This window comes from Staurois parvus, unplaced genomic scaffold (genome assembly GCF_062004578.1).
Source record: "Staurois parvus isolate SC_StPar_1 unplaced genomic scaffold, SC_StPar_1.0 ptg000022l, whole genome shotgun sequence".
NCBI lineage: Eukaryota > Metazoa > Chordata > Amphibia > Anura > Ranidae > Staurois > Staurois parvus.
The window spans coordinates 3,220,545-3,248,411 of record NW_028317818.1 but is presented as its reverse complement, the minus strand read 5'-3'; the positions used below and the strand labels follow the sequence as shown (position 1 = coordinate 3,248,411).

The 27,867-nt window shown below is 39.6% G+C and overlaps 1 protein-coding gene and 1 long non-coding RNA gene across 2 annotated transcripts in view; both read right to left on the bottom strand.

Moving 5' to 3' along the window:
- Positions 1–286: 286 nt before the first annotated feature.
- LOC149472175 (uncharacterized) lies at positions 287–6,448 on the bottom strand. The gene is made up of 2 exons (XR_016315324.1): positions 6,215–6,448; positions 287–834 (listed from the first exon to the last, which is right to left on the bottom strand). It is a non-coding gene; the product is annotated as an uncharacterized LOC149472175 (long non-coding RNA).
- Positions 6,449–17,391: 10,943 nt separating this feature from the next.
- Positions 17,392–27,867, bottom strand: part of LOC149472174 (hemoglobin subunit alpha-5-like) — a 28,528-nt gene continuing 18,052 nt past the window's right edge. Inside the window, exons 2-3 of the mRNA XM_089692480.1 lie at positions 19,779–19,983; positions 17,392–17,599 (exon numbers count right to left, since the gene is read on the bottom strand). Of these exons, the coding sequence (XP_089548606.1) occupies positions 17,471–17,599; positions 19,779–19,983 (334 nt within the window). The 3' untranslated portion in view covers positions 17,392–17,470. The remainder of the gene's footprint in view (positions 17,600–19,778; positions 19,984–27,867) is intronic.

The following is a 27,867-nucleotide window of genomic DNA, read 5'->3' as shown; positions in this document are numbered from 1 at the left end:
TATGGAAAGCAGCAACACATTATAAATATTAGAAGAGCAATGCTAACAGCAACACTATGTATAAATACCTGTCTATATTTCCCAAGACATTTCTGGCCTATATGTGTATGTACTGATTCTTCAGTAGTTATGAAAACATATGTTGTTCTGCAAATTACAAACAATTGTTGTGTGAAGCATCTTTCATGTAGACGTATCACTAGTATGTTTTGGCAAAATGTCTTCACTCCTGGCATTTATACACAAGGACCGCTGACTGCCAATAGGAAAATGATACATAGGCTAATGTCATCAGCACTTTTTACTATACAGATGTAATACACTCACCGGCCTCTTTATTGGGTACATTTGTTCAATTTCTTAGTAACACAAATTGCTAATCAGCGAATGGCAGCAATTCAATGCATTTAGGCATCTAGATGTGGTGGAAATGACTTGCTGAAGTTCAAACCGAGCATCAGAATGGGGAAGAAAGGGGATTTAAGTAAGTGACTTTGAACGTGGTATGGTTGTTGGTACCAAAGGGGCTGGTCTGAGTTTTTCAAAAACTGCTGATCTACTGGGATTTAAAAGCACAACCATCTCTAGGTTTTACAGAGAATAGTCAGAAAAAGAGAAAATATCCAGTGAGCGGTAGTTGTGTGGACGAAAATGTCTTGTTGATGTCAGAGGAGAATGGGCAGACTGGTTCAAGATGATAGAAAGGTAACAGTAACTCAAATAACCACTCATTACAAGGTATGCAGAATACCATCTCTGAACGCACAACACGTCGAACCATGAAGCAGATGTACTACAGCAGCAGAAGACCACCCTGGGTGCCACTCCTGTCAGCTAAGAACAAGAAACAGAGGCTATAATTCGCACAGGTAAATACAGTAAGTATGTTGGTATATTACTAAATACTAATACAATAAGTGATAAATAACCCTAGATGCCAAATTATACTTTTTCCCCGAAAGTCACAAATATATAGTCCAACTCTTATTCAGAGTCTCTGTGTCAAAAAAAAACAATTGTGCAGATGTCTTCTATTAGAAAGTTCTTCTTTCTTTCACAATCTGATAAACACCTCTTAAAATTAGGAAGAGCATCTGAAAATCCACCTTCCTTCGTGGTTGAACACCTATATCCGTCCAATTTCATATGGGAAATGTACCTCCAAAGGAATTATATATAGTGTCATATCTTCACAATAGCATACGTGCTCCCCTCACATCAAATTAAATATTCCCAGTGTTGGTGAACCCACTGACCACCACCTTCTATCTCATGCACCTTACCAAATGATAAAGTCCACTTGCACAAAGAGGGGGGGGGGGGCTCCTCTCACAAGGTTTTCATACAGTTTTGCCAGTAGGAGTTTATGCCAAGACACCTTGCTTGTTTGTGAGCACATTTACATTATTAAAGAACAATATCATTATTTATTGCCTACTACACTATATGAAGTTTATTTTATCACGCTATGATGCCATTTTGAATCGGATACGCTGTGGAATGGGAGGAGCACCCCTATTTGTACAAGTGGACTTTATCATTTGGTAAGGTGCGTGAGATAGAAGGTGGTGGTCAGTGGGTTCACCAACACTGGGAAAATTTTGATTTGTTGTGAGGGGAGCACATATGCTAATGTGAAGATATGACACTATACATAATTCCTTCAGAGGTACAAATATTATTATGATGTACTTGTGAGCCACTGGAGTCTGAGAAATAATAAGTTAGATCGCTGGAATATATTTCACTCTCATAGGAAGTGAATATTATAAATAAATAGCTTATGATAATCCGCGCTCTACTTTTGCATACCCTTTTCTATATAATATATAATTTAAGATAGTTATAATAGAAATATCAATTTTAAGTGTGATGTAATTCTGTTGTCCAGCCACTTATCCACTTGATTTACCTAAATTAATTTATTTATAATTTCCTAGTACTTACTTAAAAATTTTTTATCTGTAATTAAATCCAATTATAATATATATAAAATAAATGAATTAATTAAATATTTGTGCCAGTATGTAAAAAATATATACAACTATTTGTGAATTTGATTAATCTAATGCGCAAATGATATCATACCTACTATCAATTTCATGTGTATATATAAAATTAAAATATGTGAAATAATATAATTAAAAAACAAAAAACTCCACATTCAATTCATAGAATAAATAACCTCAAGACTTTGTGCAAAAAATGTGCAAAAATATTGTGCAAATTATAAACCGCATATATATTAATGAAAAATATAAATATATAAAAATCATTAAAAAATATGTCAATTCATAAAGTATGACTCCAAATAAATATAGTGCTAAAAATGTGCAAAAAATATCCAATGTTCCAAGACAAAAAGAGTTGTTAGGATTTCTCAAAAAAACCTTAGTAATGTACTGTCCTCTTTCAAATGGATTCTAATGATGCAGGTGACAGCTTGCAGACTATCTTCTATGTCTGTCTGGGTATGAGATTCTCTCCCTCCTTATGACTTCTCCTTCCTCCAATCCTCCAATCCTGTGACCCATGGAAGAAAGAAGATAAAGAGATATGGTGCCTTATCCAAGGTATAACAAGCAATATTTATTGTGCTCCCACTATGCACTCACATGATAGCAGATAAACAACACGCATATAAAATTAAAACCGCCAGCTGCGGTAAAGCTCAGCCTCTCAGAGGTGTGTTCCCCCTCTGTCAATACTCGCCGCAATGTTAGTCCAGTACGTGGTGACGTCACTGCCCCTCCCCAACGCGTTGCGCCACAGGGAAATTCGCAGCTTCTTTCACAGGGAAAGCCGCAGTCCGTTGTGACACACTGTAATTGAATTGCATTAGTATAGAAACAAGTTAATCTCCGGTCAGTTGACCCCAAGAAAATGGCAACGCTCAGTAGAGCTTCAATAAAATGGTGACGAACGATATAAAAGGAGCTGGGACCTGGTGGCCGTTCTTACTACATCCCCCAGAAGAAGCTGCGAATTTCCCTGTGGCGCAATGCGTTGGGGAGGGGCAGTGACGTCACCACGTACTGGACTAACATTGCGGCGAGTATTGACAGAGGGGGAACACACCTCTGAGAGGCTGAGCTTTACCTCAGCTGGCGGTTTTAATTTTATATGCGTGTTGTGTATCTGCTATCATGTGAGTGCATAGTGGGAGCACAATAAATATTGCTTGTTATACCTTGGATAAGGCACCATATCTCTTTATCTTCTTTCTTCCATGGGTCATATGAGGAGACATTGAGGATTGGAGGAAGGAGAAGTCATAAGGAGGGAGAGAATCTCATACCCAGACAGACATAGAAGATAGTCTGCAAGCTGTCACCTGCATCATTAGAATCCATTTGAAAGAGGACAGTACATTACTAAGGTTTTTTTGAGAAATCCTAACAACTCTTTCTCTCTTTTTGTCTTGGAACATTGGATATTTTTTGCACATTTTTTAGCACTATATTTATTTGGAGTCATACTTTATGAATTGACATATTTTTTAATGATTTTTATATATTTATATTTTTCATTAATATATATGCGGTTTATAATTTGCACAATATTTTTGCACATTTTTTGCACAAAGTCTTGAGGTTATTTATTCTATGAATTGAATGTGGAGTTTTTGTTTTTTAATTATATTATTTCACATATTTTAATTTTATATATACACATGAAATTGATAGTAGGTATGATATCATTTGCGCATTAGATTAATCAAATTCACAAATAGTTGTATATATTTTTTACACACTGGCACAAATATTTAATTAATTCATTTATTTTATATATATATTATAATTGGATTTAATTACAGATAAAATGTTTTTAAGTAAGTACTAGGAAATTATAAATAAATTAATTTAGGTAAATCAAGTGGATAAGTGGCTGGACAACAGAATTACATCACACTTAAAATTCCTTCAGAGGTACATTTCCAATACAAAATTGGACGGATATAGGTGTTCAACCACGAAGGAAGGTGGATTTTGCAGATGCTCTTCCTAATTTTAAGAGGTGGAGGAAAAGGAGTTTATCACTTGTGAAAGAAAGAAGAATTTTCTAATAGAAGATATCTTCACAATTGTTTTTTTTGACACAGAGACGCTGAATAAGAGTCGGACTATAATTTGCACAGGCTCACCAAAATTGGACAATAGAAGAATGGAAAAATGTTGCCTGGTCTGATGAGTCTTGATTTCATTCATTTTCTGAATTGAGTCCTGGTACATTCAGATGGTAGGGTCAGAATTTGGCGTAAACAACATGAAAGCATGGATCCTTCCTGTCTTGTATCAAAGGTTCAAGCTGGTGGTGGTGTCATGGTGTGGGGGATATTTTCTTGGTACACAGTGGGCCCCTTTGAGCTACATTTAAATGCCACGGCCTACCTGAGTATTGTTGCTGACCATGTTCATCCCTGTATGACTACAGTGTACCCATCTACTTCTACCAGGATAATGCACCATGTCAAAAAACTCAAACTGGTTTCTTGAACATGACAGTGAGTTCACTGTACTCCAATGGCCTCCACACTCACCAGATCTCAATCTAATAAAGCACCTTTGGGATGTGTGGAACAGGAGATTCACATCATGGATGTGCAGCTGACAAATCTGCAGCAACTGCGTGACGCTATCATGTCAACATGGACCAAAATTTCTGAGGAAGGATTCCAACACCTTATTGAATCTTTGCCACGAAAAATGAAAGTGATACTAAGCCCAAGACACTGCATTCGCTATATCTGATCTCCCACAGTACACACAACATGTAAATGCAATTATTTTATGTTTAGTAAATATAAACTGCTGCATACCTTTTCTCATCAGCAGTTAGAGCAGTCTTATGACTTCAGCAAAGCACTGGTTAAAGCTTGTAGGAGCTCTAGGAGGATGTGAAACCCTTGACCCTCTGTCTGGACAGTGCTGATTGGCCCTGTGCTGATCACATACACTCTCCCAAGGAAAAAAAAAAAACCTCTCTAGCAATACACACCAAACTGAGCATGTATCTGTGACTACAGATTAATTTTGTATCAGGTGGTCATTTCAACAAGAGGAGGGGAAGAGAAGAAAGGATCAAACAGCCTTTTTACACAATGCAGAGGATTAACTCCTTGGATTCCACAGTGAGTATAACAAGCATGCCTTACTGCATATACAGACTGATTTTACTGTTGTGAGTTTAGTAACGCTTTAAGGCAGTGCCAACCCGTTACTAGCAAGGTGTACCTAATAAAGTGGCCGGTTAGTGTACATGTCTAAGCATTCACAATGAAGAATTATGGCACAGGAATAAAAGAAAAGAAGGCATAATGAAAAATAGCAAAAAAAAAAATGTGAAAGGAAGGACACAGAAAAGACTACAAGACAAAAATAACTAGAATGAGAAACAAACACAGGTTAAATAAATGAGAATAAGAACATAAAGAATACAGTGTAATTCTACATAGCTGAAATGAAGGATCAACGATACATTTAAATAATTGTAAGAGTAGGCAGATTCATTCATCTCATTCATTAGTTCCACAAGTCATGTTTATTTTAGTGTGAATATAAAAGGACCACATGCAAGTATTGTCTCTTCATGGAAGTACAGACCTACCAATATGTATATAAAGACCATTACTGCCCTCCTATGGTTGTCAACATTTCTGCAAGTCTGTATCTTTAAGATAAAGTGGGGCTGATCTACTAATGGAATAGATAATATTCACAAAGAAAATGTTAACTTTGTAAAGCGAGGTGTAGCGTTGCTCATCCAATCATGTGTAAAGTACAGGTTTTTTATTTACCAGACATATAACTGGGTATTCAGTGGGAGCACACCTTGTACAATAGAGTAAGTAAATATTTACAGGTGTACCTGCAATACAAAGTGTATGTCGGTGCCAAATTTTAAATGCAATTGTTGGATTTTTTTTTTTCACTATAGCTCACAGAATTAGTTGTCATTTTCCCCAAAGCTAAAGTATACTTTGTTTCTTTTATCTCGGGAAACAAACTAAAAGGAAACATTGCTTAAAGTCCCAATAATTGTGCAAACATGTAAAAGTTAAAAAAAATTGAAAGTTCAAAAAAACCCCCCAAGAAACCCCATCCGCATCCGGAGTGAATATTAGGTGATACAGTAGTAAATCTTCTTATCCATAGCAATTCTCTATGTGAAGTGCTCCAATTAGGTCCCCCCCCCCCTCCAGAGCCCCACTCACCACAGATAACTGACCACCGGGAATGGTAGGTCAAATATCGCATGAGATGTTGCAGCGCTCTCCTGCAGGAAAGTTGGCCGTCTGTGTGGTCTTGTCACCTCTATACGCTGATAACAGACTCCATAGTAGAAACACCTCTGGATCAATCGTTTGCGACAAAACACCTCCAGGACCTCCACAGTACTCCTCCACCACCGTAAAAACATCAAAGGGAAACTTCCTTAGCGTAGCACCGTATTTCTTAGGTAAAAAACATTTAAAATTGCACTTACATAAAAACCATGTGTATGGCACTTTAAATCCCAGCACAAAGTAATTCCTTCTCAAAGGGCAAGTGTAGCACTATCAAGCCCCGCTCTACATGTTTCAGAGTCACGCTCATGATGACGTCAAAAGATGAAACATGTAGAGCGGGGCTTGATAGTGCTACACAGAACGGATTAATTGGTGTTTAATGCATTCCTATGGGAAACTGTGCTTCGGTTTACGAATTTTTCGCAAACGTCCCGGAGAACGCATTAAATTCGTAAACTGAAGTACACCTGTACTTTTATAAGTGTACTCACTGTACGCCTTAGTAAATCAACTTATACTGATTACCATTTTTTTTCCCTTTTCTAAACTTTGTTGTCACGTTTGACATTTAATTCAGTTCTATGCACCTCAGATGAATTATGGTATGTAGAATACCTGCAGCCGCACCACCCGCACAGAGGAATGTGGCTCGCATTGGAAGTCGCAACCCTACTGGGAACCTCGGTTCACGTGCAGGCTGTGATTTCCCAAGTAGTGCAGGGACTTCTTCCCTGCATGTCCCAGGGCACAGGAGTCCATTCAAAAGAATAGGCTCTCATGCCCGCATAAATCGCGGCCTGCATGACTGCACAGATGTGAATCAGGGGTTAGATCTACCATCAAGTATGTAGTGCAAGGGCCCTTACTGATTGGATAGCGTGATTGGATAGATGGTATGTCCTCCTATGATATAGTTTTGGTAAATTTAAAGAAGATCGTACAGAGATTGTACAATCAGATTGTATAGGGTATGGCCACCTTTATACACATGAAATTAACTAGTTGCGCTTTTGGTGCCATTGTTAACGGCACACCAAACACAGAAACAAGCACACATTTTGCCACGTGAAAAAACAGTGACAAATGCAGCAAAGCGCACAGTAAAAAATGTGCAACCCATATCATATCAAAATATCCCATGAGCTACTTTGCTCAGTGTAGTGCAGCCCATTGAAATCAATGGGCTGCTCTAAGCTTGTCATGAGAATAACGAGCCAAAAAACATATGCTCCTACTGCTCTAAGTGTGAATGAAAGTGAAATTGGTTTGTTTACACAAGAACAAGGAAGCTCCATCAGTGACCCCAAGTCAGTACCCCCAATGTCAGAATGTCCGCCGCAGTCCCGCAGTCCCGCCATAAGTCGCTGATCGCCGCCATTATTAGTATAAAAAAACCCTAAAAATCCCAGTATATTTGTAAACGCTATAACTTTTTGCAAAGACATGTCGCAGAATGCATTTTGGCAGAAATTTATGACTAAATTTGATGACGTCACTGTGCTCTACGCGTTACACCACGGACACGTGGCTTCTTCAGGATAGGCTATCCTGAAGAAGCCACGTGTCCGTGGTGTAATGCGTAGAGCGCAGTGACGTAATTTCCAGGTGGAGCTCGGTGACGCAGTTCCGGTGACGGACTTCCGGTTTTTCGCCATCTTGATTCCTTTAATACACCCATAACATATGGGAAACTATAGCTTGGGTACTTGGATCATGTGAGTTGCTTATTTGTTTTTTTTATTTGAATACACTGACATATTACACTATGGAAGTTTTTCTCTGCTTATCCTTCCATGGCCCTGATATATATTGCTGAGCCTGTCCATGCCTAATTAATATTGAGTGGATATCGGTGTGATAGAGGAGGTGGTGTGGAGCCATTGGGACCAGTATTACCAGATGGTAAAGAATATAATCGGTGTGGAACATCATATCAATATATGATTTGTGGCCCTTAGGGGTCGAGTGAATGAGGTGAGGAGGCACTCTAGCCACTGGAGGATACAAGCACTAGAGTGACCACTTTTTTGAGCACATTTTGAAAGTGAAGGAAGATAAAGCACTTTACACTTTTAAAGAGTGTGTTAGCACAAATTTTTGCACTTTTTTTTGGACTGATAAATTGATTGTTTACCCTAACACTTGTCACTTTGTTCAGTGATTGTTCACTGTGTATGAATTCACATATATTAATTTATTTATGGTATGTATATGTTTTTATATAGTTTATATAGCACATGTCACTTTCTATACACATAGTGTGTACACTTGTCACCAGTTTTAGCCACTGGGTGGCAGACTGATAGTTTGCTTGGTTTGAACACGATTTTATACATTTGAGCACTAGTCACTTTTATAAAATGTTATATATTTTGTAATTATATTTATTTAGTATTAACATGTTTAGTACCCTCATTGCTGAGCACTTCATCCATTTTTAGATATTATTTTGTCCCGTGGTATAGGGTTTAGATGATAGCAGCTGGCTTTGTGTAGTTACTCTGTGGAGCGCAGGAGGACATCCTTTTTACATTTTACCGATGGACATTGACTAGGTTGGACAGATCAATGGATGAACAGGTCCATGATATGTTACTCCTGTCCTTTACAGCCAAGGAAGCTGCCATTTTAGCCTCCGTTTGATCTGCACTTGCCATAGTGCTGCAAATGTGATTAGTTATGACACCAACCAGTTCATCTGAGAGCAATAACAAAAGCAAATGCGACACGGCATGCCTTGAATGTAACTGTGTTAAGGAAACAGTTACAATGATAGGTTTCTATCCAATTTAAGTTTTTTCTTTTTTCTCTAAACCTGCATGAGTCTCAGAACATTTTTGTTGTTTGCTTGTTTTGGCGATGTCTCAGTTCCATACTTTACCTTTTAGTGTTTGTAGTCTGCCCTAACGTATTACATATTGTTTGGGGTTTTTTTCTCAGGATAGATATAGCATTAAAGCGGTTCTAAAGGCTTAAAGTGTTACTAAACCCACAACAGTAAAATCAGTCTGTATGCGCAGTAAAGCATGCTTGTTATACTCACTGTGGAACCTAAGGGGTTAATCCTCTGCATTGTGTAAAAATGCAATTTGATCATTTCTTCTCTGTTTCTCCTCTTGTTCAAATGTTCACGTCTTATCTCCTGATAAGACATAGTGAACCGTAGCCATTCTGCACATGCTCAGTTCAGTGTGTTGTGCTAGAAAGGTTTTTTTTTCTTAGGAGAGTGCATGTGATCAGCATAGGGCCAATTAGCACTGTCCAGACAGAGGTCAGGAGTTTTGCATCCTCCTAGAGCAGAAAGAAAACTCCTCCTACAAGTTTTAACCAGTGCTCTGCTGAACACTGATAGAAGTCACAAGACTGCTCTAACTGCTGATGAGAAAAGGTATTTAGCAGTCTATATTTACTAAAATAATTGCACTTCCATGTTCTGTGTATTGTGGGAGACCAGATTTAGTGAATGCAGTGTCCTGGGTTTAGTAACACTAAGTTTTTTTTCACCTTAATGCATTCTATGCATTAAGGTAAAAAAACCTTTCAGTATTAGCCCTCCCACCCTAATTACTTACCTGAGTCCTGTATCAATTCTATGCTGTGCCCCAGAGAAGCAGCACTGCTCTCTCTCTCCTCAAAGGACTCATAAGTAGCAGCAGGTGCCATCAGCTTCTGCTGCTGTCAATCAAATCCTGTTAGGAGGGAGTCGGGGGCAGAGCCACAGTGTGTGTGTCTATGGACACACAGAGCTTGGCTCAGGAGCGAGCCTGCACATCTGCCACCATAGCAAGTGTTTACTATAAGGGCACGCACAGAAAAGGAGGAGCCTAGAGCACTGGCAGGGGACCTCAGAAGAAGACGTTTGGGGCCACTCTATTCAATACCATTGTACAAAACAGGTGAGTATAATATATTTGTTATGTTTAAAAAAAATTTAATAAAGCTTGAATTTGGTAGTAGAGTTGGACACATATTTTTATTTCCTAGGTTTTTATTTGGAAGAAATAGAGACATTTTTTTAAAAAAAAATTTTGTGTACATTTTCCCAAGACAATATTTACATAATTTGCACATCCTAATATATTTACCCCAAAAAATAACCAACAAAGTCTGCTGATTTAAATAATATTTTTTGTATATATTTTTAATGTAATCTAGAGTAAATGTAAGAATCAAAGGGAATTGTGCATTATAATGTACAGCGCTGAGCAAACCTTTTGGCGCTATATAAATACTGTATAATGATAATAACTAGAAAAGCTACAATTTCTGGGGAAATTGTGTGACGTGTTCTTGCCTCCACCAGTAGTCTACAACTTGGGTGGGTGAAATAACTGGGTGGAGTGGCTTGAGTAACTGTTGTGTGGTTGGAGTGGCTGGAGTAACTGTGAAAAGGTCACTGGGAGGCGTGAGTTGCAAACAAATGGTCATATTGTAAAAACTATCAGGACTACGGCTTAGCCGTGGACATTTTTAGTGGCCGCAGGGATAGCTGAACGTTTTGATATACGATTTGTGTAGGTGGGCTTGAAAATGAGGGAGTGATGGCAGTTTAGAAATCATGTCCTGATTTGTCAGCTCCCAGTCTAGTTTTGAACATTCTGCCATTCATTCCTATGGGACCAATTTCACCACAAAAACACCGATATTTCATGAACCATTCGGCGAAACGTTCCACAAAGTAATAGCACACCAATCGGGAACAATCCACACGTTTCGGTATATTACTGTCTATGTAGTGTAAAAACTAGGGTGGTAAATTTGGCTATAATAATAAGAATATATATGTGAGATAACAGTAAGTGGTCTTGCCATGCAAGAACACTTAATAACTAGAGTTTTCTTTTGGTGGTATTTAATCATCACTGGGGTTTTTATTTTTTGATAAATTAACAAAAAAAGACCGAACATTTTGAAAAAAAAACACGTTTTTCTTTGTTTCTGTTATAAAAGTTTGCAAATAAATAATTGTTCTTCATAAATTTAGGCCAAGATGTATTCTGCTACATTTCTGTGGTGAATATAACCCAAATCAGTATTTATTACTTAGTCTGTAGGAAAGTTATAGTGTTCACAAACTATGGGATATATCTGAAAATTGACCAATCCTGAAGTACTGACAGCCAATCTAATTTCTTGAGGCCCAAAAATATCAGAACAGTACAGATATCCCCCAAATGACCCCTTTTTACAAAGTAGACAGTCCGACATATTTCATAAGAGACAGTTTTTTGAAGTTGTAATTTTTTTATCTTAATTTTTTGGAAAATGAAGAAATTAATAAAAACATTTCACAGTTTTTTTTTACATACTGTCACCAGTGCAGTACAGCGTCAGAATATAACTGGTGTGGCAGTGATCAGGGACACTGATTGGTGACAGTTCGGGAAAAAAAAAGATAATTAAAAAAAAAAAATGTTATTACATTTTTTCTTTTTTTTAAGATTTTTTTTTCATATTGCACTATGGCCAAAGTAGTATAATATTACCATAGTAACATTGTACTACTTTGGGGAAGTGATCAGTATTTTTTTTTTTCATACACAATTTGATTGATTATAGCAAAGAATTTCTTTGCTATAAGCAAGCATTTAACTGAATGAAATCGATTCATTCAGGTTTATTTTGTTGTGATTAGCTGTGATTGGCCATGGCTAATCACATGACACAGATGGGCTGTGAATTTGATAATTGTGACCATTCACATTTAGACACACTTGTATACAATGGATGGCATGAAAGGAAGCCATCCATTGTATACAACTGTCATGTGACCTGCTCTGATTTGTTTCAGCGGGTCATATGGTACTGGAAATGGGGCCGGTACACAGATCTGTCATTGGTCGTGTCCGAGGTACATGGTCAGGGACAGATCCTGCCACAGTGCGGCCCTGTGGGCACGCACAAAGCGCGATCCAGGAAGAATGCCATATGGTGTCCTCACGGAGGGACAGAGTGTTCGCCTGGCCGCCATTTGGCCATAGGCCAGGCAGCAGGAGGTTAAATAAGTGTTTGTCCCCCTTTGTAATGTACAGCGCTGAGCGAACTATTGGCGCTTTATAAATACTGTATAATAATAATAATAATAATAATAATAATACGGGGAGCTGGGCACTGCCCTGGGGAACATGTACTAAAGCAAAAACTTTTTTAAAATTCCATTTGGTGAGGAGCAGTGATTTTGGTAATGACTAAAGGACAACATAAATAATGTAAATCTAATTAAAAAAAATACATTTCTTGTAAATAATGTGCCAGTGAGATCCCTTTAGCCTGCCTATAAAGTGGTATTTCTGTCCAATATGTATAAAACCTAAATTAAAAACACAAAAACCTACCCACAATGTGTGAAAATGTGTTATAAATCACAACTTAGCATTAAACAAAACGTAAATGGAAAGCTGCCAACGTAAATAACAACATACAGATAATAGTAATCTAAGCCCATACATGTAAAGAGCTATCCTCAGTGTTCACAAACATAGATAATGTCCCTTTAAATCTACAATACATCATTTTAAATTTATGTTTGAAATAAAGTTCCCCAAAAAAGTCCTTTTTATATTCAAAATAATACAGTGACAAAAAGTCCACAAAAGTGCTTGTGAAAACAAAAGATCCAAATTCTCTTGTGCCAGAATACTAGCAAACCAATGCAGCCACCACCACCAGAAAAGATAGCCAACTTCTTACCCTGTAATATGACCCCCTATATTACAAGGAGGTCACAAAGCTTGTTATACCACCATTCCACGCTCCTTCCTGCTCCTGACCTACTCACATGTATTTCCCAGGATCTCATTGGCAAACCTAGAAAAGCTACAATTTCTGGGGAAATTGTGTGAAGTGTTCTTGCCTCCACTCTGCTGCCTGCTCACACACCTGGGTTCCTATGGCAACTCACTCTACAGCAAAGGCAGAAAAGAGCGGTTAAAAACAAACTGCTCCAACTTGCTCACTTCACTGGCGGTTGCCATCTTCAAACGGTTGTAGTTTAAAAATTATAAATCCTACACCAAAGAGCTTCACTGATATTGTAAGAATCACAAGACCCAGACCTACATTTTGATGCATAGTATGTCTCTGAAATATTAAAAATAAAGGCACAGTCGCAGTTTAGAATTTGCCCTTCAAATTTGAGGTGGCTAGAGTGGAGTTTCAATGAATGTCAATAGGCGACGTGAGTTGCAAACAAATGGTCATATTGTGAAAACTATCAGGACTATGGCTTAGCCGTGGACATTTTTAGTTGCAGCAGGGAAAGCTGAACGTTTTGATATAAGATTCGTGTGGGTGGGCTTGAAAATGAGGGAGTGATGGCAGTTTAGAAATCATGTCCTGATTTTTCAGCTCACACTCTAGCTTTTGTCAGCTCCCAGTCTAGTTTTGAACATTCCGCCATTCATTCCTATGGGACCAATTTCAGCACAAAAACGCCGATATTTCATGAACCATTCGGCAAAATGTTCCACAAAGTAATAGCACACCAATTGGGAACAATCCACACGTTTCGGTATATTACTGTCTATGTAGTGTAAAATCTGTGGGAGGAGTTAGGGTGGTAAATTTGGCTATAATAATAAGAATATATAGATATGTGAGATAACAGTAAGTGGTCTTGCCATGCAACACTTAATAATGTTAGAATTCCCTTACAATGCTACATTATGATACATTAAAACCAAACGGTTTGCAGAAATTGTTCTTATACCATTAAAATAACATTAGGTTGGGTTGGCGAGGATGCAAATTAGCATGATGGTGACATTTTTGTGTGTGAATGACATTGCATTCGCTTGCCTGAGAATTCAACATCTACACAGTAAACACAAGTGTCATCCATATGATCTCACTTCATTTCATTCCAATGTAAACAAACTGCAGAAGCTGCTGGTCCCCACTAGAGGGGGTCTTTTACGTAGGATAGTGACTAGAAAATGCTTTCAATAGTACTGGGAGCGTGAGCATTTCTCACTGCAGAGCTGGAGTAGTGGCTATGTAAAGAGACATTTAAAAAAAAAAGTTTTATTATTTGGTGAGTGTGGTGGCAAAAGAGGGGAGCATGGAGAGTTTTGCACATTTTGGAAGATAATGAAGTCATTTGGCACAATGCACTTTATTTGGCACAATCTTATATGAACTATTTGTATTGGGAATTTATATGGAGTGCTCCACAAAAGTGTTATTTGACTATAGGTTACTATATCCCTGCTGGGGGAGAAATCACAAATTTATATACCAGGGACTATAGCATGGAGTTTACATTAACCCTATATTTTGTGCATGTTGTAAACATATATACTCCTAGATTGTAAGCTCGAAAGAGCAGGGCCCTCAATCCCCTCATGTTTTGCATTGTATTGCTATTGTTCTGTCACATGTTCTGTCCCCCTTTGTAATGTACAGCGCTGAGCGAACTATTGGCGCTTTATAAATACTGATTATTAATAATAATAATAATAATAATAATAATAATAATAATAATAATAATATTTTGTGATGCTTTGTATGCCAAGAATTGTTGTTGTTTTTTTTTTATAAGCGAGTACAGAATTTTTGTTTCGTAACGCAAATTAATGTACACCGTAGAGGTTTCTATGTCTCCTTGCTTTATTGCAAAGTGACCTTAAAAGACACAAAGAAAAACACTCATCACACATTCATCATAACCCCAGGGGTTAAACATGGCTTGCTCCCCTTCTCCAGTTCTTTGTGAATACACCATGAATACACCACTTTAGAAATACCCTTGGTTCCCCCTTAGTAATTCAGACCAGGTAACTCTTCTAAACTTAGTAAACTAAATTTACTAATAACATTTACAAATAAATTCTTCTACATGCAATGACAGTATCACAGAAAGTGCATACAACTTCAAGTGACACAAATGCTCCTCTGACTTCAGGACCTTTGCATTAAAAAGAGTCCCTTCTGGCTGTGCAATAGAATGAGAACGTTGGTAACTGGCTGTATACCCTCTTCCTGCCCTCTCTCGTGTTGGTGCCCATACCTGTATAGATGCCAAATCCTTTTAGATTAGAAGTCCATGTTCCTGAAACCACAGATCGGGTCCTGCTGTAGGTTTGTTGTGCAAACAGATTACATAAGCATAATAGGTCCTCTTTCTTACATTGCCATCTCTGGCAATGACCACTAGACAGCCCTTCACCTGTACTCAGGTCCCCCCAAAAAAGAAAAAAAATGACATGTACACAGGGCAAGAGATTGACTCAACAACATGCAGTTTAACAACAAAACAGTGCATGCAATAGGCACCTGCCCACATGTATGTTTTTGCAATTATTTTTCTTCATATATGCACTGTGCAGTTTTGTTTATAAAGAAACCTGTATCTATATGTAAAATAAATATGTAACGTGTCAATGCTGGCCTCTCCTAAAAATGCTAGCTACCTGGCTGTCATATTAATGGGATAACACTTTCTGAGTAACTGAACACGTATGCAAATCAGAAGTTTTGACTTTACCTGCAGTATATTTGAAGTCTTTGATTCACATTGTTGAAGCTATACTTTGAAGCCACTCAACTAGTATTAGAGGGAGGCCAACAATGGCAGTTACCATATTTCTCTTGGTACAGGTTTACTTTAAAACTAATCCCTTCTGATATGTATTCTGGATGTTCTAAACAATCCACAAAATGGCATGTCTGGTGTTATCTTCTCAACCAGTGGAGGACATGGTCTGTTGGTACAGAGGTGTCAGAGTTGAAACTACAGCCAAACATTGGAGGCAATGGTAGCAGGTGTTGTAGGGTGTATAGGTTGTTAGTGTATAACTGGGACCAAGGTTCTTACCAATGTGTGAGCAAAAGACCTAGGCTGGATGTACATGGCCAATGTTTGTGTGTGCAATCGCCTATTATTGTTAGTATGTAGTAATATGAACGTAGTACACACAGATTTTGAGCATTGTGCTATTATTAATCAAATCTCCAAGCATAAATCATGCAACAATTGTGGGCTCTAACTGCTTTAGCAAAAATCACTCTTGTGCGTGTACCCTAAGGCCAAAGCCACACCTATGGTTTGCAGTAACCTATGTGTTTTAACCTCCCTAGCGGTCTGATTATTTCAGATTTTTGGTGCTGAAAGTGGTACCATTATTTTGCATGGAAATATGTAGTTTTTTTTATTGTAGGCTGTAATTTTTAGGAATAACTCACTGAAATCTGTCCAAACAAGAGTCTATTAAACATCCCGGGTATGATAAAATTTGAAACACGAAATCATAAATTATAATTTAATAAATAATCATAAAAAATAATAATATAATAATAATACATTTAATTCAATAATATAATCAAACCAAAAACACAGAAATTTGAAATAGAGCGCCAAGTTCGCACATTCCTGAGCAAAGTCGCAAAGTCGCAAAATCGTTTTCAGTGTCTGATGACGAATTTCCCCACGAATCATTATCACTCAATTCTGCAAGTGGTTCTGATTTACTATCGCTGTTCTCTAGCTGATCTAAACCCGCTTTTGACCTAAAGGGACACTTTTTGGACGCCATGGACTTTTCTCAGTTTCCAGGCAGAAAGAACAGACAAAATGCAGGCAGGGCACAGGACAAAGCACTAGGGACAAAATGTATGTGAAATGGGTTGAAACAGCAATGTTTTGCTATGTAAAATTTGTTTGGAAAAAAATGACATTTTTTAAAATTTTCAAATTTCCCGATGGCAGCGACGCACGTACGTCCCGACGTCACAGGGACCGGAATACAGAAGCCGGATGTCGGCATCGGCCGGAGGAGATGGCCGGGGATGCTGCAGGGGACACATCGCGGGAGCGAAGGACAAGGTAAGCTCTGCAGGGACTCCCTATGCAGCGCCGCATGGTAAGCCCGAGTGTAGCTCGGGGTTACCGCTTTTGGTACAGAAACTTTCCCCCGAGCTACACTTGGGAATACCGCTAGGGAGGTTAATGTGTTACCTCAAGGCACAGCAGTACACATATTGCAGAGCATTCCACTGCAGTGCAATTTATTTTGACTGTACCCCAAATTACCTGTGTAGAATATGAGCATGCAAATAGGGTCTATAAATAGACATCTTCAGAAACAGCAAAAAACACTGACAGCTACAGACATTTGAAATTTATTGATGGTTTTTACATTGACTAGTAACTTCAGCTGAATGTTTCACAATGAGAGATGAAGTTTATCTGTATTGGGACACCAGGTTTGAAGACACATCAGACAGAAACTTGTCCCAGGCAGCTTGGGCATCAGGAGTGAATTGGTTAGGGAAGTGGACAGCCAGAGTTACCTGAATGGCATGGGACAGGAGCTGCAAGGGAACAAGATAGAGTCATATAAAATTATTGGAAATATTAAAATGGAATTCTAGCCTATACTTAACTAACCTTAAAACTGTCCCCTCCCCCTTTTTAACATGTATGTTAATTAACCTATGTAAGAAAGATGTATTGTATATACTTGCCTAAATTCAGTCCGCTCTGGTCCAGTCATGTGGCATGCTGTGTTAGCAAGAGCTGGCTGCACAGTACAACTGATAAGGGGATATCGTCAGCCCTCTTGTACAGGCCCTATCAGTTCAGCAAGGGTGCCCTGGAAGCTGACAAGCAGGGGAAATTGCATCCTGAACAGAAAAGGTGATCAGTGTGGTGGAGGGGCAATTACTGGAACCGATCCCCCTGTATGGCTCTCCCTGCAGCAGCTGAAAGTCAGCTTCTCCTCTTCTCCCTCCTGCCAACTTTAAACTGCTGCAAGGAGAACCACACAGGGGATCGGTTCCAGTAATTGCCCCCCAGCCTTGCTGATCACATTCTCTGTCCATGGTTTGCCCCTTTTCCCTGCAGCACTGATGGTTGCTTCTCCGCTCCCTACTGCTGGCTGCTATGGACAAACAGGACACGGGGGGATAATTTCAGAATGAAGAGTGGGGGGCTAGTAAATATGTCATGTTTACTGACACCCTCTTTCTCTAAATGTACACAGTTAGTGATCGGTACCAATCATCCATTGTGTTCATTCACAACTGAAGCATAGTAAATGGTGTTATGGTGTGTTTTTCAGTTTTAAGGCTAATTAAACATAATCATTCAATGCATGAAGGTAATAAACCTTCAGTGGCCAGTTCCCCCTTCAGACCCCCCCTAATACTTTCCCGAGCCTGATACCGCGCTGTGCTCAAGAGCAGCAGCTCTACCAGGTCTCTCCACAGACAAAGCAGTGGGAGCTAGTCGCTTCTGATGCTGTCAATCACAAGCCAGTGAGGAGGGATCAAAGGGCAGGCCCGAGCCGCACTCTGTGTCAGATACACACACAGGTGGCTTTGAATGAGCACACACAAGTGCCCCCAGAGCAAGTGACTTGCTCTGGGGGCACTCAGTGGGGGGAGGAGCTAGAAGCACTAACAAGGCACCTGCGAAGAGGAGGATCAGGGCTGCTCTGTGCCAAACCATGGCACAGAGCAGGCAAGTATGACATAGTTGTTATATATATATATTTTTTTTTAAATAAAAACTTGAACCTTTAATATCACTTTAAGATAACAAAGTAATTCATACATTGTTTTTTGGGGAGATACTAGACTTTCTTATGGCAATTTTGAATTTTGTCTAGAAGTGCAAAATTTATTTTTCTATGCATTCCATAGGAACAACATAAAAAATTAATTTTTTTAACTTAACAAGTGTTTTATATAATAAATAGATTAAATAAATAACTATAATAGCTAAAGAGATAGTGTTACTATAGATAAAATTATCCATTTAGCAGTTTTTCAAAATGAAAAAAAAGATTAAATATTATTGGTACATGTACAGCGCTGAGCAAACCTTCTGGCGCTATATAAATACTGTATAATAATAATAATAATTGGTAAAAAGGCATAAAAATAATACCTAAGGTGAGATATATTTGTTATTGCTGGTATTTGCTGGTATTAGCAGCTGGTGGCAGGGGAGAGGGGCAGGGCATGAGAGATACACCCTAGAACATTTTTTAAAAGTTTTTTAGGGCAAATTTCCTATGCCCAACATCCCCAAGTGAATAATAAACCCTAGAACAGTACTAATGACAAAACTTTCTTTTTATTTTTAGATAGAAGAGAAATGGTGTCAGATTTTTTTTTCTGCTGTCTGTGTTTAATTTGGGATTTTTCTACAAAATAAGGGGAAATTCTCTTTTAGTCATTGAACCATGTATCCCAAATTAAAGTTTTTATCTCACCTCTAGTGGCAACTGTGAAGTTTTAGATTTTCCATTGCTTTCTGCCCTTGTGACAATGGTCATCAGAGTATAAAGAGAGGGTAAATCACCCCAGCAGAGGAAAGCAGAGGAACAAAACAGGAAAAAAAACAACAGTTCTAACTCCTTCACATTCAGACCAAAAAAAGATTTGGATAAGGTTTAAGCTAATCCTTTGAAATATTTATACACATTTGATGTGTTTAGCATTAGATGCTAAAAGGGCCTCAATGGTATAAGAAAGTTAAACTTACTTTGAAGTTACCAGGGTCAACCCTGAGTTTGCGGGCATGAAGCTCGCTGAGGGAAGAGAGGGCAAAATCAAGATCATTCAGATGTTGAGCAGCACTTCCAATGGCTTTTAAAACCTTTCCACCATGGCTATGGAGATCCCTTGAGCCATGGCTCAGGTCAAAATGGCTGAAGTATGTTTTCGTCTGTGGGAAGCTCAGAAACAACCTGGATTAGAAAGAACCAAATGTTTATTACTCATCATTAGCCGTCTGAAATGCAATGTACTAATATGTTGGAAAAGAAATGTTAACTCATTAATATTTGGTATCATTTAAAGTAAATATAAACCCAGTCACTAAACTCATGTAAGCTTTAAATGCTAAGTTCACATTTACACAAAAAAACAGGAGCCTGGAAAGCATTGCACCCACAATCAGCAGATCTCAGGTGCAATGTTAGGCTCCTGCACACACTACCTACAGGTCTGTTGCCTGTGCCTCTGTACGAGCTGTAATTGCAGAGCTGTGGGCAGCGTGAATGAACTACAGGTGTGCTGATCAAACTTCAAGCACGTCTTCCACGGTGGCTGACAGTACTTGTAGTTTATTCATTCACAGGAAATTGTGAATGAATGACGCGGCTGTGTGGTGAGAGCCCTGCACAGCCACGCTACTTTGAAAAACTGACAGTGGGTGTAGGAAGAGCAACTCCCACTGTCACAGAGAGGGGGATCAGGGGTTAAAGGTGGAACATGTAACATGTTCCAAAGGTGAACTTATCCTTTAACACCTAATAATATTTCAAAAGTTTTTTATGGAGGAAACCAGCAGTGCTGATGAGGAGCAACACAGGATAAAAATGTGTGAAAACAGTATCTTAATAAAAATTGGATTATTTCTACATAATTACCAATAAAAATGCATTTCTTGGAGTACATCATAGGACTCAGAACAGGCTATTCATGACTGTGTGGGTTATAGGCCACCTATAGGTGAATGGACACTGGCCGACCAATCAGAGAGAAGGTCCTCCCCTATATAACCCCTCCTATACAGGAAATACCTCAGTTTTTGTAGCAAGCAATGACATTCCAGAAAGAGGGGTAGGACCTCTGTGTCCCGTGATGTACTCCAAGAAATGGATTTTACAAGTAAGTTTGTAGAAAAAATCCAATTTTCTTTATCGTACATCACGGGACACAGAGCAGGCTATTCATGGATATGTGGGTTGTCCCAAAGCAATTTGAAATTTGACACCATGATAGTCACCATCAATAATCCCTCAGGACCTACTCAGTCATCCGTAAAACACTGCGGCCAAAGGCAGAATCCACTGCGGCTCTGACATCAACCTGGTAGAAACTTGTGCATGTGTGAACTGAAGACCATAGTGGCCTTGAAAACCTGAGCCACCGACGCCTGATGGTGGATTGCCCAAGATGCCCCCACACTCCTTGTGGAGTGTGACTTCACCCAAAAGTGTGGGACTTTACCTTTCAAACCATAGGCTTGAATGATGAATTGGAGATTCCAGTGAGGAATAGTTGCCTTGGATGATGCCTGCCCCTTCCTAAGCCCCTCTGGCAGCACAAATAGAGCATCTGACCTCCTGACCTGTGCTGTCACTTTCAAAAGCACCTTTACAGCACGAACCACGTTCAACGTATCTCTTTCTGACTGAGACCTAGGAAAGAATGAAGGCAGAACTATGTCCTGATTGAGATGAAAACCAGAAACCACCTTTGGTAAAAAGCACGGATGAGGTCACAAAACCACCCTATCATGATGCAAAACCAGAAATGGTTCTCTGCAAAATAGAGCTACTAGCTCAGACACCCTTCTTGCAGAAGTGATTGCCACTAGAAACAACACCTTATGAGTTAACAGGACCAATGGAATCTCTCCAATAGGTTCAAATGGTGGCTTTTGCAAAACCTCCAAAACCAGGTTGAGGTCCTAAGGACACAAAGGCAACCTGACAGGAGGAGCCATACGTATCACTCCTTGTAAAAAAGTACAGACCAAAGAGTGAGACATAATGGGCTTCAGGAAAAAAATAGCTAATGGTGAAACCTTGCCCTGAATGGTACCAACAGCCAAATTCTCCTGCAACCCTGTTTGAAGAAACGACAGATTCCTGCCAATCACATACTTATGTGGGTGCCATTTGTGAACCTCTCACCAGGTAATGTAAGCCCACCAGGTTTTATAATAAATGTTAGAAACTTCCTGTCTAGCAACCAACTTGATGGGGATAACAACATCCGACACTCCCCTATCCTTCAGGATCTGGATTTCAATAGCCATGCCGTCAAATTTAGTGACCGTAATGCTGGGTGCAGTATAGGACCTTGAGACAACAGGTCTGCCCTATATGGCAGGGCCCACATCCCATCTACTGCCATCTTCACTATGTCCATGTACCAGGCCCTCCTGGGCCAGGCCGGAGCAATCAGTATCACCGGAATAGACTACTCTCAAATCCTGCGTATGAGACATGGCAACAACTGGATAAGAGGAGAGGCATAAATCAGTGAGAACTGGTTGCAAGGAATCACTAAGGCATCTACTCCTGCAACGTGAGGGCCCCTTACCCCAGACACAAAGAGACCGACCTTGTTGTTGAACCTGGATGCCAATAGATCTACATCCGAACAACCCCATCGCTTGCAGATTTCCTTGAAAATATCGGAATGCAAAACCCATTCCCATGGAATCAACTGATGGCGACTGAGATAATCTGTCTGCCAATTTTTCACACCTGGAATGAACACTGCTGACAAACCTGGAACATATCTCTCTACCCAGATCAGAATGTAGTTCACTTCTTTCTGAGCACCTTGACTCCTGATACCGCCCTGGTGGTTGATGTATGCGACTGCTGTGGGATTGTTGGACTGAATCCTTACAGGCCAACCCTGAAGCCTGGATGTCCTATATCTCAGAGCCAGCCTCACTGCCTCACTCCTGTTCCAGGAAATGGATGGAAAGAACCCTTTCCCGTGGAAGCCTTGTTCCCTGAACTGTGGCCTCCTCCAGAATGGCCCACCAACCTAAAAGGCTTGCATCGGTGGTTACAAATTTCCACACCACACGCCAAAAGGATCTTCCCTTCTCCAAATTGTGAGTTATCAATCACCAATTTAGGCTCCGCTGCACCTCTGGAAACAGAGATATGCAGTAATCCAGGGCCAGAATCTTTTTGTTCCAAATAGACAGAATGTACCTTTGCAGCGGTCTGCAGTGGAATTGAGATGTAAAACTGATTATTTGAGGTGCCAACTGTGACAAAAGTAATATAATACAGTATGAAGCTGCCCCTAATTTAGTGGATGCCCACTTAGATGTTAATATGTGATATAAGTAAGTAGGTGCTACATAGAATTAAATAATAAATAAATATAAATGCAAATGGGTGAAAAAGTGCAACTGGTGGGGACTAGTATCACTACATGCCCCTACAGTGAAACTATTAGATTTAAATGAATATCTCAATGTGTAAACTATATTCCCATATTTTATACATATAACAAAACAAATGTAAAAATTATATATATAAGTCCATAGGTAAAGTGATAGCCCTTTCAGCTTCTTAAAACTGTGACCAGAACCAAGAAACTGTGACCAGAACCAAGTGCCAGCAGGAGAAAGTAAAGACTGCTCACTCACCAGACCTTTTGACTCCAATTAAGGTGGTCAGATGTGCTTTTTGGTCATATAGAAGACCATCCTTTCAAGAGATATCTCCCCTCCAGCAGCTCTCCACTTCTGGCCAAAGGCTATAGAATAGGGACTCCCAACATGCCTCCAATATTTATATGATGTTCAGTATGGGTTATCTTTACGCAGGAATAGTGCCGGACCACTCAGATAAACCAAACAAGTGAAATACCTTCTAAGTGCAGCATTTCTTAAATGAGCAAGAAAATATAAATAAAAAAAAAACAATTTTACACTCACATGGTATGGTGCCTGAAAACCGGCACCAGTATTTGCAGCCTGTGTGAATCTAAGATGGCCAACAAGCGTTCCACACCTCGTTCTCACTAAGCCTGGACGTTCCCGGACCAGGAAGTGATGTTTCCCTGGAGGCAGACATACCTTTGCCTGAACCATGTCTAGGACCATCCCCAAATACTCCAGGCTCTGCACTGGTTCCAGGGCTGAATTCTTGAAGTTGAGCACCCAGCCCAGCTGTCCCAGGATCTGCATCATAAGGACCACATCCTGATCTGGCACTGTAGCTGGCCAGCTAAGACCAGTCCTAGGTTGTTAATATGGTTCACATATATGTGTATACCAAACCTGCCAATAACCTAAGTACAGTGTATATGTGTATATGTTAAAGCCAAAAGCAAAATCATTGCTGTAATTTGTCTTTGATTGTTATATGACATTTATATATTCATTGTGTTAGCAGAAGCAGAAAAGGAAAATATGCCTTTAAGAGTTAGTTAAAGATGAGCCAATCACAGACAGCCTCACACTGTACAGAGCCTTAACCAATCCCAGCCAGTTTCACATTTATGCCTGTGTAAAACTCCCTGCTAGGATTTTCTAGAGACACATGCTCACCAGACAGAAGAGGAAACAGACAGTTCCAATCAGAAAAGCTTTATGGAAGCAGAGCAGTCCAAATAGGTATTTAATGCGCTTGTGTGTTCCTCTGTTGTTTAACAGTGCAGGTAGATCTGTATGTTAAAACTATTGTGTGTGTTTACTTGTAGTTCCACCAAACTTATCAAACTTATCGAATTTACGAACTTATCGAACTTATCGAATATAACGAATTTATAAATCCAAGTGAATTTATCAATCTATCGAAATATACAGAACAAATTTATCGAATCTATTGAAAATATCGAGATAAGCTATCTAATCAAACCACTGTAATATGAAAGAAATAAGCTACTGTATGATAAATGAAACAAGCCATTGTAAGCAGTGTTATATGAAGAAGATTGAAGTTATTAAAGAAGTTAACTAAAGTGTTCGGTGTGCTCTTTAAACCTACTGCATCCATAGAGCGGCATTGGAGGAATTACAGAGTAAAGTCAGTCTAATCAAACAAAGAAACAGCAATTGCATAATTTTTTTAATGCCACAGCGCACTAGGCACCAAAGGGTGCTGCGCCTGCCACAGTGGAACTATTACCCTCAGAGGTCAAGCAACAGCGCTCCTCAACTTGCACAGTAAAGAGTACACTAGAGAAATAGAGCGCTAGCATATACCGCCACGCAGAGACACCTCAGCGGAACAACAGTACAGGCCATAGCACGTGCCCATTAGTCAGACTGCAGCCGACTCTTAAAGTGGCATAACGGCAAAGGCAAGACAGTCAGAGAAAGAGCGCCAAACCTCCTGCACCCCTAGAGAGAGAAAGAGATGCATGGGGGGAGGGCCAGAGTCCAGAGCTAGAGTGCCCGCACCGCTATCCATCAAGAGACCACGTGTTGCATCCAGAGAGTTCACGCAGAGCATCGCAAGTTACCGCAGAGCATCGCAAAGTCACCGCAGAGCATCGCAAGTCATCGCAGAGCATCCCAAGTCACCACAGAGCATCGCAAAGTCACCGCATCAAGAAAAGTCTCCTTTAAGACTGACATTTGTTTCTGCAACCTTCAAATCACGGTATCCTGTTCTTCAATTAAGGTCAGAGCTTTTCTTTATTACTCACTTATGCACATAGGTTTCTGCAAGAGACATTTTTTGTGCTCAAGAGAATACAGACTTTTAATAAAAGAGAGACATTTATAGTATATGACTCTGAAGTATTTAAAGTGAAAGTCATTTATTGCCTGTGTTTTGGTGCTATTACATGTAAAGTGAAAGTCATTTATTCTTGCATTTGATAGTATTGCATTTAAAGTGACAGGTCCTTATTTTTCATATTAATTGTTATAGCATTCAGAAATGGCTGAGCCTAGCATTGCCACCCCACTGTTAGCGGATGCAATGATATATATGGTAGAAGGTGAAGAGCAAGAGAACCTGTCTGAATCTGAAAGGTGCAATGAAACGGTAGTCTCGCCCCAAACAAATATAGCTGAAACAGGTGAACTAAGACGTTCATCACAGGACAGAAAACCGACCCAAAAGGTGCTAGAAAATTTGGAGCAAGAGGCAGTACTGAAAGGAAAAAAGTTTGCCCGAATATATGAGAGGTGGAAAGCATACATCAAAGACATTCGCAGAAAGCTAAAACAAGAAAGCATAAAGGAGAATTTGAGTGAAATGATAGAGACAGTAGAAGATTCTGAGTCAGAGCTTATGACAGCATATGTCAACTTGCGGTCGTCCTTGACACCCTCCCAGGATATTGTAAGGAACATGGATACATGTACTGCAGTCACTAGGGATTTAGTGAAGCTTATGAGAGAACTATCAACTGCAGAAAATTATGATGAAGTCAAGGCACAAAAGGGAATGAATGAGCTCTTCATGAAAGACTATGCTAGGTCCTTAGGAGGAACCACAATCTCAAGTGTGACTTCCATCACTAACAGAAGTGCCAGCCACATAACAGAGTTCTCAAGTACGTCAGCCAAAAGAAAGGAATTAGCTGAACAACTCACTGCCAAAAGGGCAGAAGTTGAGATGGAATCTGCCATTGAGGCTCAGCGCCAGGAAATGGAAGCTCAGCACCATAAAATGGAAGCCGAAATGGAGGCTCAGCGCCAGGAAATGGAAGCTCAGCACCATAAAATGGATGCTCAGCGCCATAAAATGGAAGCCGAAATGGAGGCTCAGCGCCATAAAATGGAAGCTGAAATGAAAAGTCTGGAAAGGCAGAAGGAAGTTAAGATTATAGAAGCCAGACTCAGAGTGCACGAAGAGGATACGAATCAGGGTAAATCAGTACTAAGTGGAGAAGCTGACTCCTACGTTCTTCCTTACGCCCAGGAAAATGGAAGGAAATCTCCAGCATGTAGTAAAGAAATAAGTCATAGTCCTTCCATCCCTGCTCAGAGAGAAATGAAGAGAGACTCACCTGATTCAGAACAAAGTGGAAAAAGAGAACCAGATAATTCAACTCCCTTATGTTATGTCATGGCAGTGGTCACGAGGATGTTACAACTGTTGACCCGGCGAAACCTCAGAGAATATTTCTCACTAGACTTCCTGTTCCGGAACCTACTATATTCTCCGGAGACGTACTGAAGTTTATAGAATGGAAGGCAAGTTTTGAAATGATCATTAAACATAATTGCTCCCGTCCAGTGGACAAGTTATTCTACCTCCAGCGGTATACTGGCGGAGAAGCAAAAAAGGTTCTTGAAGGTAACTTCTATAGGAAAGATGAAGAAGCCTACAAGCAAGCTTGGGAAAAATTAAATGCAAGATATGGTCATCCCTTCTTAGTACAAAGAGCTTTCAGAGAGAAGTTGATAAACTGGCCTAAAATAGGTCCTAAAGAACACTTCAAGCTCCAAGAGTATGGCGACTTCCTGCAAGCATGCAGCAATGCTATCCCACATGTTCAAGGACTAGAAGTATTGAACGACTATCTAGAAAACCACAGGATGCTAGCCAAGCTACAAGAACAAGTGGCTTCTGGATGGAATCGCTATGTGACTAAACAGTTAGATCAAGGCAAAAACTTCCCAATTTTCAAAGAGTTCTCTGAATTTGTCAATGAGGAAGCACAAATAGCGTGTAATCCAGTAACAGCATTTTATGTCTTAAAACCCTTAGAAGAAAGGCCTACAAGAGAGATAAGACGTGCAAGAGCAACTAGCTTTGCAACCAACACAGCTACTAAAGGTCCAGATGCCCATGAGAGCAAGTTCAACGTCATTACTGGGATCAGTAAAGAGTTTGTACTGACAAGTCTTCAGACTACCTTCAAGTGTATGTTCTGTGAAGAGAATCACTCCATACATAAGTGCCAACAATTGAAGGAAAGGTCTCCAGATGAAAAGAAAAAGTTTGTGTTTGATAATCAGCTGTGTTTTGGATGTTTAAGAAAAGGCCATATTACTAAAGAATGCAAGAAAAAGGCCACTTGCAGCGTTTGTAAAGGACGTCATCCTACACCACAACATGAAGAACGTCCAAAGAAAGAGAAACCCTTAATGCCCAAGGACACTTGAGAGAAAGAGAAATCAA